Here is a 24,594-nt window from a genome sequence, read left to right as displayed (position 1 = left end):
TGTTGAATGACTGCATTAGCTATGCTGAGTGATAACTGGTGGGACACTTAAAAATACTTACCTTGTGTTTAACTGCCGGCAAGGCATCAACCAGTGTCTGCAGCCCTTCATGATGTGCTCCTAGCTGCAGAAGACGGGCAGAGTTAGAGAATCATTAAGCTGACATTCTGCCTATCTACCTTAATCAGTATTTTTTGAAAACAACAACAAAAATCTAGAGCTATTTTGTCCCAAATAAGTTTTTACAAAATTAAAATAAAAAGGCATCGTTACAGCTTATTACACAAAGTGAAATTACCTTTAAAAACACTCCAATAACAGCCAAGCCGTTACCTTCCATTACAGCTTCTTCAAAAGTTGGGTACACAACGGCATTCCAGTGTACTAAATGCAACTGAAATATAAATGAATGAGAAATCAACGCATGCACAGAGCACAGCAATGATATCCAGAAACTTGACTTTTGATCTTTGCTACATTTGGTCCTTGGCAATTTGAGACACTGCAGTGAGCTACCTCAGAAATCACACACACCACAAAAATAGGGACCAAAATGTTACTGGAAAATAATGGTAATTCCCTGCTTTTTTTTGCCTTTTTTTAAACAATAGCCAAAGACCCATAAACTGCATTTCACACATATGAAAGGGATTTTGTCTGTGGAAGACTGATTATAGGCATGCTAGTTAAAGGCACAAAAAAAGCTTAGTATACCTGGAACTGAAGGGCTCTTCCATCTCTTAACAGGAAGAACAGAGCATGCTATTCTGCTACGGAACAGTCTCCTGCACATAACATAAGCTTCCTCTGCATTCCTTACAGTCCAATACAAGCATTCCATTGAGGGGTTTTGTGTATTAAATAGATAGCCAGCACCAGCCCCAAAACTTAGTCATACAGTCTTGCTGTTAACAAATATCTTGCCAAACTGACAGGCACCATTATGAACACATTAACAGGAGATAAACATCTTCTAAAAAATAAGCAATAATAATTTTTCAAATTCTCCATCTTTGGCATATAACTGTGTTTATACCTGTCATACTTTCCTCTCTGAGCAATTTAATCTATATTTTTCCCCATTGGCTCCATCCTTTTTATTGACTCTGCCTTAGTAGTTACTTAATCACAAAAGTTTTGCTGCTTTAATAATTGCTTAAGAGTTGACAACAGAAAATAAAGTGATCATGATAACCACTATATTACCATAGAACCCTGCTATACATTATTCTAACGACTTAAGACACGCACAAAAAATTGTTGGTAACTGGAATAAACAGTCTAACATTAGCCAAGACGCTGGGGTCACATACACAAGACAGTTATTATATACAAGGTAAGCAGGATTCTTGAGTTACAGGTACGGCTGTGAGAATTAAATAATCTTCTATTTCCTCTTTAAATATTTTTTTAAAAAGTATTTAGTATGTGCTTTGTTTCTCTGCAAGCACTTAGTAACAATAAACAAAGTGATTTTAAAGCAGTAAGGATTGGGAGATTTGGAGGTCCACTGGAGACATCAGCTGAGATGTAGTACATGTGCCATACTCCCAGGAAAACAGATCGTACACCTCATGTAAACTCTTAGCTTGCTGTAGCTCAGAGGTAAAGCACTTAATTTTTTTTTTTTAATTGAGATTTGAGCTTTCACATTTACCTCAGTATTTGCTGTCCACCTGATCTGCACCACATTAGCTGGGACCTGGGAGTTCATTAAGACCTGATTATGCCCTCAGTCTGCTTTCTGTCTCATCCTTTTCCCCTTTAAAAGAAGGAAGGGCAAGCAGAGTTGTGCCACTCCATCCAGACAGAGCTGGAATACCAATGATACTTTGCTGCCTGCCATTGGCTTGTCCGGCAGCTACCCCTAGAAACATTCAGGGAGAAGAAAACATTACTGAAACTTTCACTAATGGGGCCAATGTTCAATTTTAAGACTATGTTCTTCTCCAAAAACCACAGTGAATATGAACTTAACTAATAAAATGGCAGATGAGCTGTGGCACCTACCAGGTCTGATCCTTAACAGCAAACTGCAATTCTTCAAATTGGGAGTTTTCTAGCATGCAGTATAGTCACAGACAGCCTGAGACTTAGCCTCCAGTCCCCACAAGTATTTGCACTGTTCAGCATTTTATCTCATACCTCTGCAGGGTAAAATTTACTGTCAACTGTGTGCTCTGAACCCCACTCGTTTATAGCTCCCCAATGGAAGTGGAACTGCTTTAGCCTGTATTGGTTTTCCAAGGGACCTCCAACGATTACTAAAAAACAAAACAAGACACAGATTAATAAACATGATTTCGAATTGTCCAGACAAGTAACACAGTAAGATCCTCCTTGAAATAAATTTGCCCAGGAAAAAAAAAAAAAATCAGGTGGAGCAACTATCTTAACTGAAACAGTCCCCTATTGCTGGGCTACTTTTACACTTTACTTTGCTATGACAAAATTGTTCAAGCAAACACATCACTGTTTATCCCTGCAGTCTGAATCAACTATATCAAATTGAAGATACGCTAAATAGTCTCCTCATCCATCTCCCCTCAAGGGAATTTTTTTCCAAGTCACATCAAGTTTGGCAGAGTCATGGTGATTACATGTTATGTTCCATACTCTTTCTCTTGGAGCAGGCATATGAGAACAGCCTTACCAGAAGAAACATGTATGATGAAAATGCAATGAATACATCTATTAAATGACATCCCAGTGAAGCCTCAATATCTATGAAAAATATTGATATTTCCCATGACAATACAAGACTTCAAAAATGCAATTTTGCCAGAAAAATCAGTACATCGTGTCAAATGTTCAATTCTACTTTTTTTCAAGTTACAAAAATCCAAACGTACTATTCTGCTTCAATGCAGCTTTCAGACTGCATAACCAATGTTAAAAGATTTCCTGCACAGCCAGAAATATGCTAATATTGTGCCTACTGTAAACTGTTCAAGCTACACTCCACAAAGTATCTAAACACACAGTTTGCCTGTGAGCAAGATTCTGAGTTTCTGGAAGCTTTAATGCACTTTTTAGCCATGAGTAAAGGTAAACATTCAGTCTGCTCTCCTGATTTCAGAAGGCCTCTCATCATTTTGGAAATACATAAATGAAAAAGTCAATGCCTAGTTTTCTGTGTACTGTTGGGTTTTACTCATTTCCTTCTAACTGAACCAGAAATATCCTGCAAGGTCTTCTTGCTAGTTATTACATCACAGCATCTGGTAAATGAGAGACCATAATTACTTCCAAAGGGCTAACAATAAATATGTAGCTGTAGAGACCCATTTGCTGATTTTTACTTAACTATATGTCATGGTTAAATTTTATAGAGAACCACTGTATAAAGTACATAATCCCAACACAACTTTTGAAAAGAAGTTAATCACTTTAATGCTAAGGAGAAAACAATGAGAGGCTTTAAGAGCTTTTCTTGTCTTTTTTTTTTTTTTCCTGAAAGCCAGCCAGCAGTTCTGAAATTCTAACTAGATAGGCCTGCCTGTGATAAAAGAGTAAGCTAAAACAAGCTACGCAAATTGACATTTAATTAATTTCATCCACTGCTGTTGAGCTCTTAGCATAAATGCAATAATGACCATCTGTCCTGGTTTCGGCTGGGATAGAGTTAATTTTCTTCTTAGTAGCTGGTACAGTGTGCTTTGGATTTAGTGTGAGAATAACGTTGATAACACACTCATGTTTTAGTTGTCGCTAAGTAGCGCTTATTCTATGTTAAGGATTTTTTTAATTTCCCATGCTCTGTGAGCAAGCAGGTATACAAGAAGCTGGGGGGGGGGGGGGAGCATGGCCAGGACAGCTGATCCGAACTAGCCAAAGCGATATTCCATACCATAGGACGTCATGCTCAGTATATGAACTGGGGGAATTGGCTGGGAGAGGCAGATCACTGCTCAGGCATCAGTCAGTGGGTGGTGAGCAATTGCATTGTGCATCACTTGTCTTTTCCTGTTGTTTTGTTATTTAGTTTTAATAATCATTTTCATTACAATTATTATTATATTTTTTAATTATTATTGTCAGTATTACATTTTATTTTACTCTAGTTATTAAATCGTTCTTATCTCAACCGACAAGTTTAACTTTTTTTCCCCCAGTTCTCCCCATCCCACTGGGAGGGTGGGGAGTGAGTGAGCAGCTGTGTGGTGCCTAGTTGCTGGCTGGGCTTAAACCACGACGACACCATCACTAAAAAACCAAAATCATGATGGAGAAAGGTAACTTTCAGGGATGTGATGAAGATGTGGCCCACACTGCCAAGTCTTTCAGAATTAAAGTTTCTGTGCTCTAACACTATCCATTCCTGATTATGTGACGATGCAAACCCACAAGTGACTACATTCATGTTAATAATCACATTCACTTGAATGTTTGCCTCCTTAGTAAAGTTAGGCACAGGCACATGTTACATTGAAAATCAGGTTCCTATAGTGGACACTAGAAAGTGGCAGGAAACAAGTAGGAACTTACAGTCCCTTTACAAGCATTTTTGCCGTTTCATTTCCTCTCAATTTACCAGTCTTGATAATTTAAAAATGAAATAGAAGTTTAAAGGAACTCTAATAAACAATCAGGGGAAAGAATCATATTAGCTTTTTATTGTAACCCTAGTTCTGTTTCAATTTCATCTCCTTGCAGCAGATGGCATTCATGCACACAGACAGGACCATGTTCTGTACATACCTTCCCCACACCCTCTTTCTTCTTCATCCTCCTGCTCTGCTCATAAGCAAACACCCCATGGCAGCACTACCTTCATCTTTTGCCCAAGTCTTGTTTTGCCTCATCTCAGGAGTTGGGCATTTTTGTCTATCCGGGATGCACGTTTCATTTTGTCTTTTTCATCTTCTGTTTCAATTTTGCTGGGGTTTTTTTTTTGTTTGTTCATAAGCTTTCTTCTCTGGATTTCTATTATTGTTAGACAGAAGCTGGCAGAAAGAAAAATCAGAAATAGCAAGAGTAAAGAGAAAGGTGGAGGAGAGAGGCAGGCACTTGAAAACCTGACCATTTATACAGCAATATCCCGTGATCCGTTGTTTCTCGGTCTGTCATTTTGGAGTCCTGTCACTGATAGTTTAATGCCACCCTCCACCAGCCGTCATCACCCTTCATTGACTTTAATTTGAGGATGATGACGATGATGAAGAAAAGGCAGCCATCCAGAAAGAGGCAGCAAGAATGCTCACACTTAAAGATTTACCTCAAGTGTTCAGTCTTACAGATGAAGCGGGTAAGATCTTTCAGAGCTGAATAGCCAGCCTCTGAAAGGCCAGCACCCCTCTAACTGGCAGTCCTGATGATTCCATGCTTGCTTCTATGTCACAAAAACTGTCCCCATCTATTTAAGTGTTGCGCATTTCTTAACCTCCTGCAGGCAATTCCCCTCCATTACATCAATTCTTGCAGGGAAAAAAATTACTTTGTTATCCACTGAACTGCAAACCATTACACTTTTCAGGAATGCATCCTCAACACATAGCGGGGTATAGCTGTATAAAGTAAAAGACTGTTAAATTAGAAGCAAAACCAATCTAAAGTTAGTAAGTTAAAATCACTGATGAGCTAACAAGTCATGTCTCCATCTTAGTCCGTCCTCTAACCCCACCTCACTAACACAATAGCAGTTTGTACTGTAAAAACAGAAGGGCACTACTTGGTTTCTTCATTACGTATCATAGCGCTCAAATGAACAAGGGCAAGAATATTCCCTGGTTGGAAACTAATATTCTGGGTCAACAGTTATAAACAATAAAAACAAAAAAAACCCCAGACGTCACACAAGCCCCTGAAAGCTCCATGCGCTCCACCACTACAATTTTTGCTGCGTTCTTTTATCAGCCTCTTTCCAAACATCAACCAAAAATACTGGTATTGCAGAGACAAAAGCATTTGTTTATTAGCATGCTGAAAGCTTCCTTCCCAAGAGCGTTACTAAATCCATTACCCAGTTCTAACATCTCTCATGGTAAACAGTCACATTAAACATAAATGACTCTAATCAAACAGATTCAAACTTGCCCAGGGTCCTTCAATTTTTCCCTCCAGGAGAAACCGAGTAATCAATATGAACCATGTGCTTCACAATATCCCTGACCAACTGCTACCAGTTCACCTACCTTTACAGAATACCTTCTTTATACATACCAGCAATGTCCTTTGGTAAAGTCAACTTTTAAAAGGAACAATGGACAGGAAATCTGGAATTTGGTAGCAGTATCTTGATTTTAAGTCAATTGACTCTGCCAAGCATTTCAGAAACATTTAGCTGCTCGGATCAGTGCACTTATTCACAACAAATTGCTGGAATGCATAATTGGATTTTGCATGCGTGGGCTCCTGCTTGTACTAAAACAACAGGAACACATGCACCTGCGGCCTGTGGTAGCAGCTCAATATTATTTAATTCTCCAAAAGCTTGAGATAAGTATGTATGCTTTCCAACTGAAAGTCATTTTGCTGCTTATTATTTCAAATGCATTAAATTTATCTGTTAACACTGCAAAAGAGATAAGTGGCAGATTACTTTAATAAAGTGTAATGGTGGAATCTCGTTTAAAATACATATGACTGAAGATTGACTTATGTAGATGAAGCTGTCATATTACAAGACCTAATCAAAAGGTGGACATTAAGGTTAGTGCAATAAGAATCAATTTCAACCTACACCAGAGGATTTGTGCACAATGTCCACAGTGATATATACATAGTAAAAGTGAGGCCTATGTAGAACTTCTGCATTACAATTCCCATCACTGTAAATCTGCATTTAGCTAAAGCATTCTTCTACTGTACATTCATTTTCAACATTTGTGTTGTTACTGAACCTGAGGTTTTACAACATGCAAATAGTGCTCCTCTCTAACCATTAATAATACATTACATAGATTTTTCTGAGTTTTGCTTACCTGATCTATCAGTAGAATCATCAAACTCAACCAGGAATGAATATCCGTTGTTCCAGATGTGAAGACACGTTGTTGGGTCATAGCTGATTTTCAGAGGCTTCAGAACGGGGTCATAAACACTGTCTCTCCACTGGATATTGATAGGCGACTGTCGGGTGCCCCCAGGAATTGTAAGCGGACTCTGCCAAAGTGGATGCACTGGAAGATGATGAAGAGCGTCAGGCGCTAATGCATGATACAGAACTTCCAACTAAATATTTCAGAACTTTTTGGCAAGAGAAGATGCTTTGGCATATTGGCTCCAAAAGCTAATTCAAGTCAGCTGATGCACAGGAAAGTAAAATAATAACACATTCCAGTTGCATGACTCAGAGCTACACAGGGAAGCGCAGAAATTTGACTTAAACTTTGCTGATACCTTTCTGCATTTGCAAAATGCTCTTCAAAGAAATTCTGTCCCTTTATTTGTCAGAAAATTGTTTTCCTTTTATTGCCAATTGATTTTAAGGTGGCTTTTGTTTCACAAGTTCGCCAGAGTCTTACCACACCACTCCAGATTTCCTTACACCAGTACCACCAACAGATGTCAGATTGCACCAGACACAGGATAAGTCCCACTACAAAGCAAAAATATTCTCTTGATGGTGCTGGTCTTTTGCCTACGTGTGCTCAGGGGTTACACCACTGCTAAGAGTATAGTGCTCCCAAAGCACCCGTACCAGTATTGACCAAGACTACTTTATGCACTCCGGACCTACAACTGATCCCCCACACCTGTAAAATCCTAAACTACCAATTTTGGGGGCACCTCGGACATCTCAAACTGGCACCAGCAGGGCAGATGCACGAATGCAGTTTCCACAGGATTTTGTTCTGCTAAAAAAAAAAGAACTGAGATCTGTGTGGATGGGGAGCACTCGTTCACCTGCAGTCCCCTTACACCGACGACCCACAGACAAAGGGGTTTTGTGCCCTGCCCATCCACTGAACCCAAAACCGAGAGGCTCTGAAGCATCGTGTTACTTGCTGGCTACTTCAGTACATACAACTGCTCCTGGTCTTTCGCAAGGGGAAAAGAAAAAAATAAGTGTTTTAACAAACCACTCACATGAGAGGTAGCTAAACAACCTTCCCCCCCCCCGGTTTCCTCAGCAAGGCGCAAACTTTATCGGCCTGCGCAAGGTCACCGCAGGCAGGTAAGGCAGAAGCGGGCGAGCAAAATATTCTCCAAAAGTGCCCCAGCTCTCTGTTATTGTTCCTGCCGCTTCCTGATGTTTCAGCGCAGGAACTGTCGCCGACAAAGCCAGGCTGAACCCGGCGTCCCTGCCTCCTTCCACACAAACTTGCGAGGCACCGGCAGCCCCCTCAGCCCGCGGGGCGGGAAGGGACGGAGGGACACGGACCCCTCAGCCGGACCCGGGGCAGGGCACAACGCGGCGGGCAGCGGGGCTACCTCGGGTCGGGGGACGACGAACCGGGCGGGGAGACCGAGGAGGGGGCTCGGGGCGGCGACCTGCTCTCCTCAGGCGGCGGGAGCTGCTCGCCTCAAGGGGTGAAGGTCCCCCCCCACCCTGAGGGAAGCGGCTCCCCACCCTGAGGGAAGCGGCGCGGGGGGGCGGCAGCACTCACGGGCGTCTCGCAGGCGGTAGGAACAGCAGGCTCCCAGGCTGCACCGTCGTGTCCCCCGCCGTGAGGCGGCGGCCACCCAAGCCCGGCGCAACAGCAGCGGCAGCATCGCGGAGGAGACCGGGGAGTCGCCGGGCGCCACCGCCCAGCCCAGCCCGGCCCGGCCCGGCCCGGTACGGCCCCTTCCGGCACGGCCCCCCCGCCGCCATGGCTCCCTCAGGGGAGCGGGCGGTTTTTTTGCCTGAGGCGAGGCGGTGAGGGCGGTCGCTGCTTTCTTCAGGGCCTAGCTTTTGCCAGCGTTTTGTCCTGCGTTAACGTTAAAGAAGAGGTCACAGTTCCCTATGGGTGCGTGTTCGCCATTTCCCGCGGTCAGGCTAATCCCTGTGCCTGACTCACACCAAAAATGTATTTCCTTTCAGGGTGATAGCGTTCAGGGCTTGCTTACGCACCTTCGGGGATTAGCATTTATTCTTGTCTAGTTAGTTTTGCTCAAGGAGGAGGTTTTGGTTTCTCCCAGCTGAAGGTGGGCTGGAGTGTGATCCCTCTCCCACAGGGATATGGGTGGCCTTGGCGCAGCAGGGTCCCTGCCCCAAACTGCACACAGAAAAGTTAGGAAAAAGGTAATGTTACGGCCACTTTACCCAACTGCATCTGTCCCAAAGGCTGGAGACCAAAATAGGCCCACCCCGGGATGGTAAAAGGGGCCAATTAACTAGCATTCGTCTGAGACTACTTGAGGGAGGACTCAATGAAACTCTGGTTTTTAAAACCTTGGTTACTTCTTGCACCTTTTCTGTGTTACAGCTGGTAGTGAGGAGCACAGAGCAAAAAGGGAAGTCTGTAGAAAAGTGACTGTGTCAGTGAAAGCGCAGAGATGAAGTAAGTGTCCTCATTTTTGCCGGGTCCGTTGGGCAGCCAGGAGCAGAACACCGCACCTCAGCTCCTGGCTTTCATCTTGCCACCTGCTTTGGATCATATTTCTTAGTTACTCTCTTAAAATAATTTTGCAAATCTGCGTTTACCTTTTGGGGATTTTTAAGCTTGTTAGGGTGAGTATTTTTCAATTTTCATGAGGAACCTAACATAGCATTGAGAACGTTTTACTGAAATGGAGACAAGACTAGATACTCAACTAGAGTCAACCAAGAAGTGTTTGCTCTAGTTTGCAACATTGTGTAAGAAGTTTCCATTGCATTCACAGCATAACATATTTAAAGTCCTCCTGAGTTGAGTAAGAGAAGGTTGAAATCTGGCAAGTGATTTGCTTTGAGTGGCTACGTGATCAGAAAACAGGTCATCGGGAGATGTACTGTTAAACTGGGTTTAAATTTCATTTTACTTCCTCCCTGCCAAGATATGCCTTCTTTAAAGCACAGTCTTTTTTTTTTTTTTTTTTGTATAGTAGGATTCAATTGCAAACATAATGAATTCTTGGTTTGACTCTCAATGTTTTTCAGGATGGCTAATTTACTATCCTTAACATATGGCTTCCTGTAGCTCAAAAAGAAGAGATATGTACTTGATGAAATTGAAAACAGTTGCTGCCCATAAACATCATTATTCATTCAGGCTTAATCACAGTTTAATAGCCTATTGATCATGGTTAGGCAACTGTATTTAGCACAGGTCAGATGTGACTGTTGCTGAAGCTGCTTATGAGCAACAGGTAGCTCCTGGTCATGAGGACAGCCCATATGAGCTTCATGCTTAATTGCAGCAGGGACCTCAGACATAGCTTCAGATGTTTTAATATTGAGCATAAACAAGAGATACTGGGTTTTATTCTCACCTACTAACAAAACAATATTGTTATTTCTTCACTTTCTGTTCTTCTGTGACGTCCTCTAAATACAATTGATATTTTCAGGCAGCTTAGAAGTCACATCTACCAAATTAACTAATGTATGTATGCCCTATATCATAGTATAGATGCTTACTGTTGCAGAGCTTAAGCTGGTGTCATGGTTTAACCCCAGATGGCCACTAAGCACCACACAGCTGCTTGCTCACTCCCTGCCCTGGTTGGATGGGGGAGAGAATCAGAAGAGTAAAAGTGAGAAAACTCGTGGGTTGAGATAAAGACAGTTTAATAAGTAAAGAAAAAGCTGCTCATGCAAGCAAAGCAAAACAGGGAATTAATTCACCACTTCCCATCGGTGGGCAGGTGTTCGGCCATCTTCAGGAAAGCAGCACTCCATCACGCATAATGGTTAACTTGGCAAGACAAACACCATCACTCCAAACATCCCCCCCCCCTTCCTCCTTCTTTTTCCCCCAGCTTTATATGCTGAGCATGACATCATATGGTATGGAATATCCCTTTGGTCAGTTGGGGTCAGCTGTCCCAGCTGTGTCCCCTCCCAACTTCTTGTGCACCCCCAGCCTACTCGCTGGTGGGGTGAGAAGCAGAAAAGGCCTTGACTCTGTGTGAGCACTGCTCAGCAGTAACAAACCCATCTCTGTATTATCAACACTGTTTTCAGCACAAATCCAAACCATAGCCCAATACTAGCTACTATGAAGAAAATTAACTCCATCCCAGCCAAACCAGCACACCTGATTTCTGTACAACTATCACTTTTCTCTATGTTAAAAGCAGTTGGAAAAAAAAAAAAAAAACTCAAGCTCCACTGCTTTACACTGTGGCATTAAAATGAAGAAACTTTGTGAAATTTTTTAGGGATTTGATCCTGCAAGGTTTTGCAAATGTAAAGTTTATTATAGAGCTACTAAGCTGAACAGAATGAGTCATTTCTTCTGGGTTGAACAGCACAACCAAAGGAAAGTTCTTATGGTGTAGGCTTTCGGAAATGATGGGCTGTTCAGGTGCAAAAATAAAGAGAAATGACTTTGACCTACAACACTTTTGTTTCCCCTCTGACTCATTCACAGAATCTGCATCCACTTTTTACACGCACATGCTGTTTTTTACTGAGCATAAATTTCAGTAAAACTTCAGCATTTAATTAAAAAAAACTTTTATTCTCCAGAGGGTTAAAGAAAACCCTTCAAAATATGAGCTCAGTGGCAGTGAGATGGTTTGTTTTGGAAACTGCAGACAGAAAGGCAAGAAGTACTTGTGCAAAAGGAAACATAAGCCCTAAACCTTGTTCCCAGCACTTAGCCAGTGGGGCCAAAATATCATCTTTTCTGGACCATTCCAGAACCAGAAACAGGGTTTCTCCTTGGCCATGTGCCAGCTACTAGAGATGGTCGTTTATCATGCAGCAGGCTGGAGAGAACAGCAGCAGCCAGAATTACAGTATCTCTGTTGTTCTCGTGTTTTTCCAAAATTGTTATGTTTCTGGACCATCCGGGAGGTTTCAGCTATGCTCTCTCTTGTTCCTGAACTGAGAGTGGTTTCTGCGTATAGGGAACACCCCAACCAGAAATCTGGCAATTGACCTACTGGATGAGTTAAAGTGACGCAGAATCTGTGTGGAATGAGAGATAGAAACCTCATCTACTGTTTTCAAATGGGCAAAGTTAAAAAAGTGAGAATTAAGATAGCATGCAGTTTGCACCCTTTGCTTTATGCATGACTCATTTACGATTAGCTCACTGAGGAAGGGTCTAGTCTAATGTTTATCTTTGTTACATGCATATCTATTCAGAACAGTTGTATATATTGTAATATAACAAGCATGACCAAGATGTGTCACCCATGAAGAGACATCTGCCACAAACAGACCTAATCTGTGCTTAATTTATTTTCTTAAAAACTTCCAGACAGACATAGTGATGCCCCATTTAATTTTATAGTATTTGGAGGCTTCTTACATTTGCACTGTGTTTTTTTCCTGCCTTTCCCAGCTGAAGTAGATGTATAGACCTATCCAAATAGTCCCAATCTTTTAATTATTTTCTATAATTAATTGCAGCTGTGGATGCTTTAACAGGTCTGTTTGGAGTAATTGTTAGAAAGTTCATTTAGCATTGATATAAGGTTCAAAAGCTTTGGGGTGGGAGTCAAGATCCAGATGAAAATACAGGTTGTGTGTATTACTGAATTATTGTATTTTATAACACAATTTCCAAGGAAATATTTTGAAGGCCACAGTTCAATGGTAAAAATCCAAAATAAATTCAGTTAAATGAAAGGATTTACTACCAATTTACACTGTTGTAAACTTGATTTAAAGAGACAAAACATTTCAATGTTTCATTTTTAAATTCCCTTTAAGTATCCTGGGGAGGAGAGAGTTCTCACATATGGATTACAAAATTAGAAGAAAGAGTATGAAAATTAATTCAGGTGGCTGTCAAGTAAGAATGAGAGGTAAAATGACTCAGCTTCAGTGGATTTCAGTCTTCATAGTTTTAATCTTTAAAAATAAAAAGACCTGTTGAATAAAGCCCTTTTTGATTTGTTTACACAAGGGCTTTCAAACAAGCTTCACACAGCTCTTAAGTAAAACAAGGAGGACGGCATGGTGGGAACAGTTGAGAAACTCCACCTACTTGAAGAAAGTATGTTTTTGTCCTAAGTTGAGCAGGGGTGCTTTCCATAGCAACACATTCTGAATTAGAAAAATAAAACCAAACATTACTGAAACTCAATAAAGAACCCTTTTAAACTTTAAAGGAGCATGGCTGTGCTTCAGCCGCTTGGATTGAATATTACAGAGGAAATCCAAGATAGGTTGATTTCTTTGAAGCTTTTTAGTATGAATCAAGATTTTGGAGGATAACAGTGATGGTTGGCTGAGGTCCATAGTGACAAGGTGTTGAAAGTTCTGCTGAATTGATGTCAGATTTGGACTGTGATGTAGGCCAGTTTATTGATAAACAGACCAGTGCTTTTTATCAAACGGATGTAACTGACAGAGTACTCTAAGCTCAACAGGAAAGCAGCAGCAGATTGTGAAATGCTGAGCTTTTCTCTGCTTCCAGAATGTTTGGCTGAGATAGGAGCCTGGATGAGAAGGCAGTGGCTAAGGCTAAGTCCAGATAAGGAGGAGGTAATTCCAGTTGGCAAGGTAAAGCAAACAGAGGCTTTATCTTTTCTGTATAAAAACATTTGCTAAAATTATGCATGCAGGCTTAGTAACTCAGCATGGAAAGGGCTTAGAAGATCTCTCATGGACAATTTGTGTAGTTACTGCAATTGTATGCACAGTCCTGGAGATGGCACACCTGGATTGTGTGTCATTGCTGTACTTACACAATTCTTTAAAAAAACTTGAAGGATTCTGCTTTTCTTGTAACTTCTTCTAAAAGGATAAGAAAGAAAAAAGCCATTCAGATCTGCTCTGGCAATAATTACTAGGGTGAGGGTATACTCCATAGACTTAAAATCCCTATAAAGAACATTTCCAGCAGCTCCCTCTCTATTGTATTAAAAGGTGTCTGAAACCACTGCCTCCACGTATTGTTACAAGATACCACAGAGCTTAGTACAGACATCTGCTGCTGTAGTCCACATCACTAGGAATTTTTACATATATGCCATGATTCTCAGCAACGTTTCTACAGTTCTTTTCCAGTGAAGTGCAGAAAAATACTTTTGTCCTTGTAGGGACACAAGGGGAATCCAGAAAAGGCACTGGGAAGTGTCAGCCTTTGAATTGTTTAACCTACGTCCTCAAAGCAAATGTCTGAGTTAACTGCCAAGTGAAAGCATCACCACCCAACTTGGAGAGAGACTACTTCTGTGTGTGGGAAGGGTGATGAAAGAAAGACAAGAGAAGAAGTTCTGGAAAATGGTGAACCTTACATTGAGGACGTTACCTAAGAGCTCAATAGTCCAATTTTACCATTTCTTTGATCAAGTTTTTGTCACTGAAAGGGCTGTTTGTACTGTCAGCTGTGAATAGCGGAATTTAATTGAATGTGCTTTTTGCTTTGAATGCGTGTTGCGCACAGAATCTAGCCACCAGATGGAGGAACCCACAGGCTGGCTTATTGAGAGCTAGTGTCTATTCACTGGCAGCCGAAACCAGCCGTTCCAAAGATAGTGTTTTCCTGAATCAGTTTGTTTTGGCATTTCCTGCATGAATGTCCTGGATTAGAGAAAGATTTAAGTAATAAATAGCATTGGTCTTAAAGTGAAAAGAGGAAGGTGAGTAAAAAGAGATAGATAGCAACTGTAGTTAATTTAATCTGCAATGGTCTTATGATGCAACAGCCTTGTATGATGTCTTCCTGGAATGTTTGTTACCATGAAGTGGGTTTTGGTTTCTCAGTACAGTTCCCCATGGACAAGTGTCCACAGCAAAAAATATGGCATCATTTAGCCCCTTACTGGAAATCGACGGACCATGGGTAACCATAAAATCATTTACTTTCTCCATCACATGTGGAGATGTAGAGATCTCAGCTTTTCTCCAGTATACCTTCTTACTCCACTGAACAATTTCAAACAATTTTCCTAGAGTCACACTTTCACTGATGAAACAGAAACGTAACACTTAATTGTAATATGTTCCATTCCTGAAGTTTTTAATTTTATAGGCCATTAAGTTTTGTGGTATATTAATAGTGAACAAGCAGAAGAATTAGGAACTGTATAGAGGGATTCTTTCCTGCTGATTCATGGGTTTAATTACTTTTTTAATGAAGGATGTTGACTTATATTATCTGTGTGGCTTCTGAAATTGGAAGTCGTTGGACTCACAATGAATATTCACTTGCAATCTTAGTTTATGTTTTCAAATATAAAAGTAATGAATAAATAATAAAAATACAGAATAATAACAGAACTTTTTAACCACAAGTACAGCAGATTCTCTGGATTTCCCCTCTGAAGCAGTAATTCATATCGCCGCACATGATGAGCAGTATTGTATGAGCACAGGCATTACTCTTACTGGCACAGGTTTTGGGTTTAGCTATTGAATCTCCAACACTGAAACAGTTTACTGATAAATTAGAGATAAAGGAGTTATAGGAGATAGAGACATTGCTTGTGACTATTAGAATGTGTTCCCTCATATGCACACATCCTTGTGTGGAGTGGGTGTACAGTTGTACAGACTAATTAACACACCTAATTAAGATGATTCATTAGAAAAGCTACTATTACATGCACCTAATTAATATGAATTTGTTAGAAAAAGCTACTATTTTATAAGGCTGAATCATTGGTTTCTTTCTAAACATTAGTGCTTTTCTTTGAATAGATGAACAATGTCTTTTTTCTTTTCCTTATTTTAATGGGAAAAAAATTAAGTTTCTGAGCATTGTAAAGAAAAAACTAGCAGGGAAGGAAGTAAAAGTATAAGAGACTTCTGAGCTGTACTAAGAAAGCTCTACGCAGGTCAGAAAAGGGAAAACTACTGTTGTGGATGCATGTGTGATCATTTGAAATTTCCATTAGGAATTAGGCTCTTTCTTGTGGTTGTTTCACTAGTAAAACAATTCAATGCTAATCTTGCTTCTAGAATTAGGCATCTTCTATAGATTTAAAAGGCATCTTTTAAAAATGAGGGTGAAGTGCTGTATTAACAAGTTATGCTACTAGATTGAAGTACGCACTCTGTTTTAAGCTTTCAGAATACAACTCATTTTCTGTTCTGAGTAGCAGAAAAAAAGGAGAAAATTTAGACTGAGAACTCTGAAAAACACTGCAAACACTGTGTAAGAACTGCTCTGAATTATTTCTGATATGCTGAGTGACAGGGAAGCTTGCATGCTATATATTACATAAAGCTTCCCTGCCTAGGAATATTTACAACACAGCGCACATTGAACTTGGCAGCTAATCTACCAGGTTTTTTGAAATGCTAGTCACTCAGTGACAGAAGATATTTTGGCATCATCTTCAAAAATGCATTTACAAGTGTAGAGCTATTAAACACTGATAGATACTGCGTATTTCTTCTAGCTTTCAATATAAACAAAGCCTTGTGCTTATCTCCATTCTGCTTTGTTTTATATCTGTCACAAAATCATCTGTTTTCTCATCAGTTTAGGTAAATACAAAATTTGTCATTTGATGATTTAAATAGAAGGGAATCGCATCTCAGTATTCAAGGAGTGATCTGGCTCTTTGGGAAAAGTTAGTAAGCTGAATACATTTTCAGAGAAAAAAATAGGAAACAAAAGTATTTCCTAGATGTAAAAAAATACTCTTTACTATTGCTCCAGCTGACATTATCTGCACACCAGTGAGTAGACACGCAATCTCTGGCTGGCCTCATCTTATCAGTAGGTAAGTTAATTAGTATTTTAAATAACTAAATCTTTGACATCTTCCAGTAGTATCCTGCATCTTGGAAAGTGATTCATTGTAGTTCTCCTATATACAACATTTGGAGGGTTTTGTGGTTTGTGATTCTATTAGGCCTCATTTTCAAAATTAAACATTGTAGTGTCTGTTAAATTCAAAGTCACTCAGAATCAATTTGCGCTAAATGTGCTTTGAATTACACTTATAACTACAGTTTTCATTGAAACCAGTCAAAACGTTGCAGGACAAAATTAAAAATTAATTGTTGTATAGTCTGTTTCTTCATTGTAGTTACAAGTCACACAACCCAATAACATTGACACAGCAGAAATAACAAAGAACAACGTTTTAATCCTGCACATGGAGATAGAAATACCTTATTGAATTGCATGATTTATCTGTAGTTTCTCTCATTCTATTCACTCTTTTTTCTTTAATCTTTCAGTCACATCCTCAGATTTCTCTTTTTGGTTAGCTAACAAATAAGAAAGAGCAACACTTAACTACATTTGTTGTCTTTGTACCTCTGCATCTCTCTTATGCAGGTATCCAGTACTATTTTGATAAAATGAGATACACTTACACGCATCATTCCTGTTTTTATGAGTGCAGGCGGCCAGGCTGCAGAATCGTGCTGGCACTGCTGGTGGACTCCAGATAGTTTTCAGCTGCTTGTATAAATGCACCAGGGTATTTGCCTTCACACTATTCATTGCTATCACCTTGGCTCCCAAAATCTTCAGTTCGTCAAACAGCCAGAGGAGCTTTCCAGAGTCTAGCGACCTATCAACACAAAGTAGAAGAAAAAAATCCTGTGGATTTACAGCTTCAAGATAACTGAGGGGTCTCCAGACCTATTTATAAAAAACTTTGAGAGCACCCTTTCCTGGTGGGAGAGGTGGAGCTAACCAAGTAGTTAATTTTCAACTTGTTCCTAGACTGGCTTCTTCATTGGCTCTACATTTTGTTGGAGGGCTGGCTAGTTGATGATTATTCTACATGTTCTTTCAAGGTTCTTTCTTGTCTGGCTCCAGGAACGCCAAAGGGTTACAGAAACCACTCTTTTGTATGCAAGGAGAGGTTTCTTATCATTTCTTCGTGCATACATGCTTTGAATTTGAATAGTTGTATATTTGAATAGTGATAGCTAAGAATTACTATCGTTAACAGCTGTAATTCTGAGGACTGGTGACTGCTCAAACTGAGGAATTCACAGAAATCTAGTAAATATACAAGGCTTGCCCACAAGAATAGGAAGGCAAGCAGCCTCCTGCAGAGGAGTATTCTAGCTCTGAGAATGTAGTACAGTATCATTGCAGCCTCAAGGTGAGGAATTTGTTCTTCTGCACTATCAGATGTCCCATAAGAGGGATAATTTTGTATAGACTAGAAATAGAAACAGACATAATGAACCATAATTACTCCTCCCACTCACACACCACTTTGACCCAGCCGAAGTGGTTTTTTTTCCAGTGGGGAGAACAGATTGAGATGTTTTCCTGACCTGTGCTTCTTAGAGATGAAAGCACGAAGAACGTTACTCTTGCTATTTCCACATGCAATTCCAATAATTTTGTTGTTTTATGTGAACGATCTGTATGGAAAGCCCATCTTTTCATTTTTTGGGGGATGTTTGTTCCTCTTCCCATAGCTGCAATCAATGTAAATGGCACAGACACAAGTAGCTTCTGAGTTAGAGCTGTAGGTTCTTAGGCCAAACAGAAACACAAACGCAGGCAAGCAATTCATTCTCTAAAGACTTCTCATAATGTTACAGAAGATAATAGGCCAAATGGGGGTGAAGATGGAGAGCTGTTAGGAAAGGGTGCGTGGGCATGTCAGGGAGCAGCAAGGGCCAGCTACTCTCCAAGGACAGGGGAGTGGGGAGCCAAGGATGACCCCAGTACAGGCAGTGCCTGCACCAGCCCAGTGCCACCGCACAGAGGCAGAGCACAGCAGAGCTGGCCGCTGGTAAAAGGGTCCACTGACAGCCCCAAACACTGCAAGTGACAAAACAGGTCCAAGGTCCAACCAGAGAGCCCAGACAGGAGCAAAAGGAGACAGAGCCAAAGACAAGCAACCACAAGGGTCCAGAGTCCTTCCTAGAGACAGAGCCAGAGACAAACCTGAAGTCAAGTGCCCTAACAACAGAGCTTAAGGGGCCAGGCTTGGGCTTAAGTGGGCTCCTGGCCCATGGGCAGGGCTATGGGTGGAGGCTGCAGGTGAGGCTTGTCAGGGTCATTAAGGCTTGTTAGTGGCCTCAGGGTCATGACAGCTCAGAAGTATATGTGGTCTTTAATAATTCTCATGTAAGTATTTGCAAAAACCATGTGATTATTTTCCTCCATTAGGTACATAGGAGGGCATATTTTGAAAGCTGCAGAATCTATCAATGACAGAGCAAGCAGAAATGATAAGACTGTTAACATTCTGCCATTAAAAATTTGCCATTAAAAATCACTCCTTTCTTAATCCATATATTTACCCATGAAATATTTTTAAATAGGTTTTTTTTTACTTAACAAATTTTGGTGTTTTGAATTAGAAATGTATTTGGCAATATTTTCATTAAACGTATGCATGCCTGTCATCTCTTATCACACAGGGTGTAAGTGCAAGGCTCAGGCTCAGGGAATCCTCTTTAGTATTCTAAAGTGGCAAGCTTATCTATACTATTTGCTATTCCAAAACCTACTATTTAGGAGAGTCTTAATGCTTGTCATTTATTGCCTCAGCTGCCTGCTTGAGTATCTAAGAGCAAGCCATTGTCAGCTAGGAGTTCTGCCTGAAGAACTGCAAAATCAAACTTCTATTGTTGCTCATAACTGTGGGTAATTACATATGTGGAGTGTGACTGTATACAATGGAAATGTGCTTACTTTGTCTTCACAGAAAATAGAGAAGTAAAAATCTAGAAATTTCTGCTGTCACTACCCATCTGACTTTTGCTGTAAGTGCCTCTGGACTAGACTGTGAAGATCAGTTTTTGTTTTCTTTCTGATGCTTACTAGATGGTTGCTAGCACTTACATTCTGGTTAATTTCGAATGAATGCTTTTACTTGCAGAGAGAAAATTACTTCCTTGATTTAGTGTTTCAAGAAATCTGATTCTCCTGGCATCAGGCTTGCAAGGGTGTTCCTGTCCTAATATTGTCTCAGTTGCAACATTGGCAAGTCAAGCCCAACAATTCAGAAAAAACATAGTCTTACAGTTTTACTGTAATTAAAAAGATACAAGGAAAGTGTTTTCATAATTAACATTTTCCTCACCTATTTATTGTTGTATAACAGCTGACAGGATGATCAATCAAGTAGTGGGAAGCTGCCTGAGATGGCACTGCTGCTGAGGAGTCCATGTGAAACCTCTATGGAGTATCTAAAAATATCACCTAGAGCAGCTTTCACAAACCTGTCAGGTCATTACTGGGTGGGCTTTAACACTCATTTCTCTGTGGATTGGCCCACACTTCCCATGTTAGGTATCACTTCAGCCTAAGGGAAGCTTTTCTTTGATGTCCAAATTTTGCTAGGACACTTAGTAATGCGACGGAGCTCACCAGCCTGCTAACCACCTCTACTCCCTCCAGTTTTTCATTCTCTCCCTTGTATTAGGGGTTCCCAAACAGGACAGAGTATTCCAGATGTGTCCTCGCAGGTGCTGAGTAGTGGGGAATAGTCACTTGATGTGCTGGCCATGCTCTTTCTAATATAGCCCACTACGTCATTAACCTTCATCACTCCAAGGGTGCGTTGCTGATATGTGTCCAACTTGTCCTCCAGGATCTGCAGTGCTTTTCTCCGGAGCTTTTCACCCTAGCAGTCAGTCCCCAGGGTGTACCGAAGCATGGGATTACACCATCCCAAGTGCAGGACTTGGCATTTGCCTTTGTTGCACTTTGTGAGGTTCCAAGCTGACCTGGCTTGTCCGGACCGCTCCCAATGGTAGCCCTACTGTCCTGCGTATGACAAACGGGGTGTTACATGGAAACTTGCTGAGGGGACGTTCTGTCTCTCTGGCCACTGATGAAGATTTACACTTAGTTTATTTTAACTCTCACACCTGAAAAAAATGGGGTAACATTGCAAATAATTTTGAACATGTGTCTAGACGGATGCAGGTCCAGAACTAGGAGACGGTCAAATTCTGCTTAGAATAATAGCTTTAATGATACATTGATGCTATGTAACATTTTATATCTGGATTTCTGAAAAAAATATATGAAGGTGGGGACTACACACGGGATGAAAAAGCAGTTCTCAGGCAACCCGCAGTCTGAAGAAAAGGATAGAATCCTCTAAAATCAGTGAGTGTGATGAGCTCCCCTGCAGGCTTTTGCTAATCCCAGCGGATTAAAAAAGGCTGCTGATGATAATGGTACCTGACCAAGTAAACATGGTCTGTGGCAAACCTGAACAAAGCTGGGCAAACTAGCAAATACTGGGCAAAGATATCAGCCGTGTAACAGAGGTAAAAGGGCAGCAGAAACAGCTGTGAGCGTGATCCTGGGAAGATCACAGTTGGGCAAAGTGCAAACACAGGGCTTGTTAGAATGGCAGATTTCTGAGAAGGGGAATAGCCTCCTATCTTTTTTTTCCATGATGGATACAGGGAGATGGAACAGTATGTAAATAAGTAAGAGAACATTTTGATCATGCCTGACCCTTCTCCCCTTATTTCTCAGACTGGCAAAAATTGACCTTACAAGACCATGAACTTTGACCAGCTAGATGACCAAATATGTAACAATGTTTTTCTCTCTGCTGTGGGAATTCAAGACCTTTTCTTCCATCCTCATTCATGAATATTAGGAGTACCTTCATTAAATGAAATATTTACTCAGCATAAACCAGAAGAGAGATCAGAGTTAGAACAGAAAATGTCTGTGTCTTGCCCTAAGACACAGAGCTAGCTGAAGTACGTTCAGGAGCAAAACCCACTTGATCCTGACCTGTTTTCTGTAATGAAATCAAAGAACAATTCTGAGAGAATTGAAAATGGACACGATGCCTGAAAAGTAAGTGATGAAGAAGTATGTACTTGGAGGAGGAAAACTGAGAACAGATTTCAACAGCAGAGAAGTTTTCTATTGATAAAAGGAGAAATGCTACAGCAAGTTTACAAATAGCATTGATATTACCTTTGTTTAAAAGTGTATTTTATATGACTTGTAATTAAGCATCACTATGTCACAAGATAGTGCATGCTGTGTTCACAAGGATGTGTTTGTGTCCCTCTCCAGTTATGAGAGTTAGTATATAGAAAATGAATAAAGTAACTCAAACAAAAACTGAACAAACAGGGGAACTTCAAGTACTCTATTTGTTTTTAGTAGCATAGGATGTGATCATGGATTTCATCCATAGGAAAGAAAATTATTCCTACAGGTTCTTACGGCAAATACTCTGGAGTTACTTCTGTGCCCAGATCACATCTTCTGTGTTCTTCATGCCTTTGTTTCTATACTCTCGTGCTCAGCAGTGAGTATAATTATGAATGCCTGTCACTTGTTTAAACAAATGCTTTGTTTGGCAACCTTTGTTTTCCTGCTGCTGATGCAGCTGCAAAATTGTGTGCACAGTGTGTTAATTTTTTACCTTTGATGCTATGGTAAGTTTTTTTTCCTAACAAAAAAAAGGAAACCAATGAATGAGATACCAATCTCTCTTGATCCACACAAAACATGTGAAAGCAGCAACTTCCTTAGGAAACAATAGTAAATGAATGCTGATACAACGGTAAAATAAGCTAGATATTTCCTGGAACCAAATGATTCTTCGTAACACGACAGAGAAAAGTTAGCACATACATAAAATGCAAGAGAGAGAGAGAGAGACTAAAAAAAGAGGATGAAAAAGGTGAGGAAATAAAACAACAAAGAAATATCTTGTTATTTTATTTGGGACAACAGACTAACAGGACAACAGGATGTATTTTCTTCTATAAAATTAAAAAATGAAATTGATATATTAGAACCCTGAAGTTCTTACTCATTTTTATAAGGGAGAAGGAAAATAAGAATGGATTTGATGTAGGCACTTGAGCAAGTTACCATGGTTTAAACCAGAATATAACTTACAGTGTATCAGCTTCTTCCTGGTGCTTGCTCATGGGCAGTCTCTTATCCCATGGTGAAGCCTTCATTCACTGGAGGGGTTCTTACACTGAATTTCATTACATTATTGCAGAAATATTCAGGTGAGCACATCTTTGGAAGCTCATAAAGCTTAGGAGATTGCCAAGCACAGGAAACAATTATCCTTGGGTAAGTCGTTCGTGTGTTGGTACTGTAAAGACTGAAAGCCAAATTTGGGCCTTCCGATATAAGCACAAAGGTTGTCTCCACTGTCAGGTTGTGAACAGAAAGATCCTCTTTCTTCTGCTGTTTACCAATGTTTTCTGTCATTGAAGAGTATGTCATACCTGGCTGTGTCAATCTCAAGGGGAACAAGGGATAGGCTGTGATAGCGGAGTCTCTTTATGATTTATTGGTGTCATTCAAAATTTTAAAAGGAAACACCCCCTGCTTTGGAAGAAATGATAGGGAAAAAAAATCTAAAATAATATCTCTGGTAAAGAGGGAAAAAACCCTTACAAGAGGAAGGTTAATTATATATTCCAGATATTGCTGTAATGACTGCAGACTGACTCGCTATCAGAAGGTAGTGCTGCAGACTTTCTTAGACAAATTGCTATACTATTTTTTTATTACGTTGCTATCTCTGATCAAAGATGTAGACATCAGTTGGATCCTGCCAGTATTTCCTGTAGTTAGTTTGAAGACTATAGGTGAATAGTGTAATTGATTTATGACAATGGAAGTTTTTCTGTTTGTGTTGTTTTAGCTGAGAAATGATTTACTAACTATACAGAGAGGAGCGGGATCTCACATCCTCAGCAGAACGTGAGTTAATAATCTCTTGGAGGGAATGTACTGATGAGAAAACAGGACACCTTTTACATCGGATTTGGTTTATGATGGCAAAGGCTTTTACTAGCCACTTTCCAACAGCAGGTAGTACACTGATATTTATATCATTCTTTTTCTGGCTGGGACCTGGCAATTGCTTGAGTGCAGCAGAAACTGGCAAATCTGTTGCAGGGCAAATCTGTGCAGCAAAGCATGAAATAATCCTGTGTGAAAAGTCAGTTTATAAGTAGTTTAACCTTTGAACTTCCTAATCTGCTTGTGAAGGAAGAGAACACAATAAATAAATCAACAGACTCAGCTGAACAGTTACAAATCTGGAAGCAGGAGCAAGGGTTTTCCTAACACACCGGTTGTTAATTCCCAGGCTCGTGATGACTTTTTAATACTGAAAACACCAGCGTGAGAAGTCACTACGAGCACTTTCTAAGAAAGGCACGATGCACACGTCAGCGTAAGTTTCCCTGCCTGAAACACGAAACCCCTCAAGTGCTGTTCTCTGACTGCGTAAAATCCAGACAGATGAGCAGGAGGAATTGCTGGTCCCCTGGGGTCTGAAACGCTTTAGAAACTGGAGCTTTTGTGACATGCACTGTTTAATTTCATACAGGTACAGAAGTCCTGCCTTGGACACCTTGAGTTTGGACATGACAAAGCTACAGTGCCTGAGAACAGCATTTCAAACCACTAGCCCAAGAGCCATGGCAACAGCTCCATTTAGCCATAGGTCCGCAGATGTCAGGGTAGCCAATTACAGCTGAACCAGAGTGGATTCAATTGCACATCATGACACTGCAGTACTGAATTAAGCATCTCATTTAAGGAATATTTTTATGCAGAAGTCTGAATGTCACCGCTGGCTCTGCTGAAGCTGAAAAATGAAGTGTGATGATGGTCTTGTTTGGGCAACACTGTGATATATAAGGATATAGTAAAGTAACCTAATCTC

General features: G+C 40.4%; 1 protein-coding gene and 1 long non-coding RNA gene across 3 annotated transcripts in view; one reads left to right on the top strand and one right to left on the bottom strand.

Moving 5' to 3' along the window:
- The window catches only part of CA5A (carbonic anhydrase 5A), a 26,825-nt gene extending 8,796 nt beyond the window's left edge, over positions 1 to 18,029 (bottom strand). The window contains exons 1-5 of one of the 2 annotated variants that reach the window (XM_052796452.1): positions 17,303 to 18,029; positions 6,924 to 7,121; positions 2,146 to 2,264; positions 299 to 394; positions 62 to 124 (exon numbers count right to left, since the gene is read on the bottom strand). In XM_052796452.1, the coding sequence (XP_052652412.1) occupies positions 62 to 124; positions 299 to 394; positions 2,146 to 2,264; positions 6,924 to 7,121; positions 17,303 to 17,432 (606 nt within the window). In that variant the 5' untranslated portion in view covers positions 17,433 to 18,029. Of the gene's footprint in view, positions 1 to 61; positions 125 to 298; positions 395 to 2,145; positions 2,265 to 6,923; positions 7,122 to 8,552; positions 8,696 to 17,302 lie in introns of those variants that run through there. The other variant, XM_052796453.1, reaches the window with a different exon arrangement.
- Positions 8,732 to 24,594, top strand: LOC128145773 (uncharacterized). The gene is made up of 3 exons (XR_008236593.1): positions 8,732 to 8,803; positions 9,354 to 9,428; positions 24,256 to 24,594. It is a non-coding gene; the product is annotated as an uncharacterized LOC128145773 (long non-coding RNA).

Source organism: Harpia harpyja, chromosome 9 (assembly GCF_026419915.1).
Source record: "Harpia harpyja isolate bHarHar1 chromosome 9, bHarHar1 primary haplotype, whole genome shotgun sequence".
In the NCBI taxonomy this organism is placed as follows: domain Eukaryota; kingdom Metazoa; phylum Chordata; class Aves; order Accipitriformes; family Accipitridae; genus Harpia; species Harpia harpyja.
Note: the sequence above shows the minus strand (reverse complement) of the source record. Positions and strands in the feature narration are given on the sequence as shown.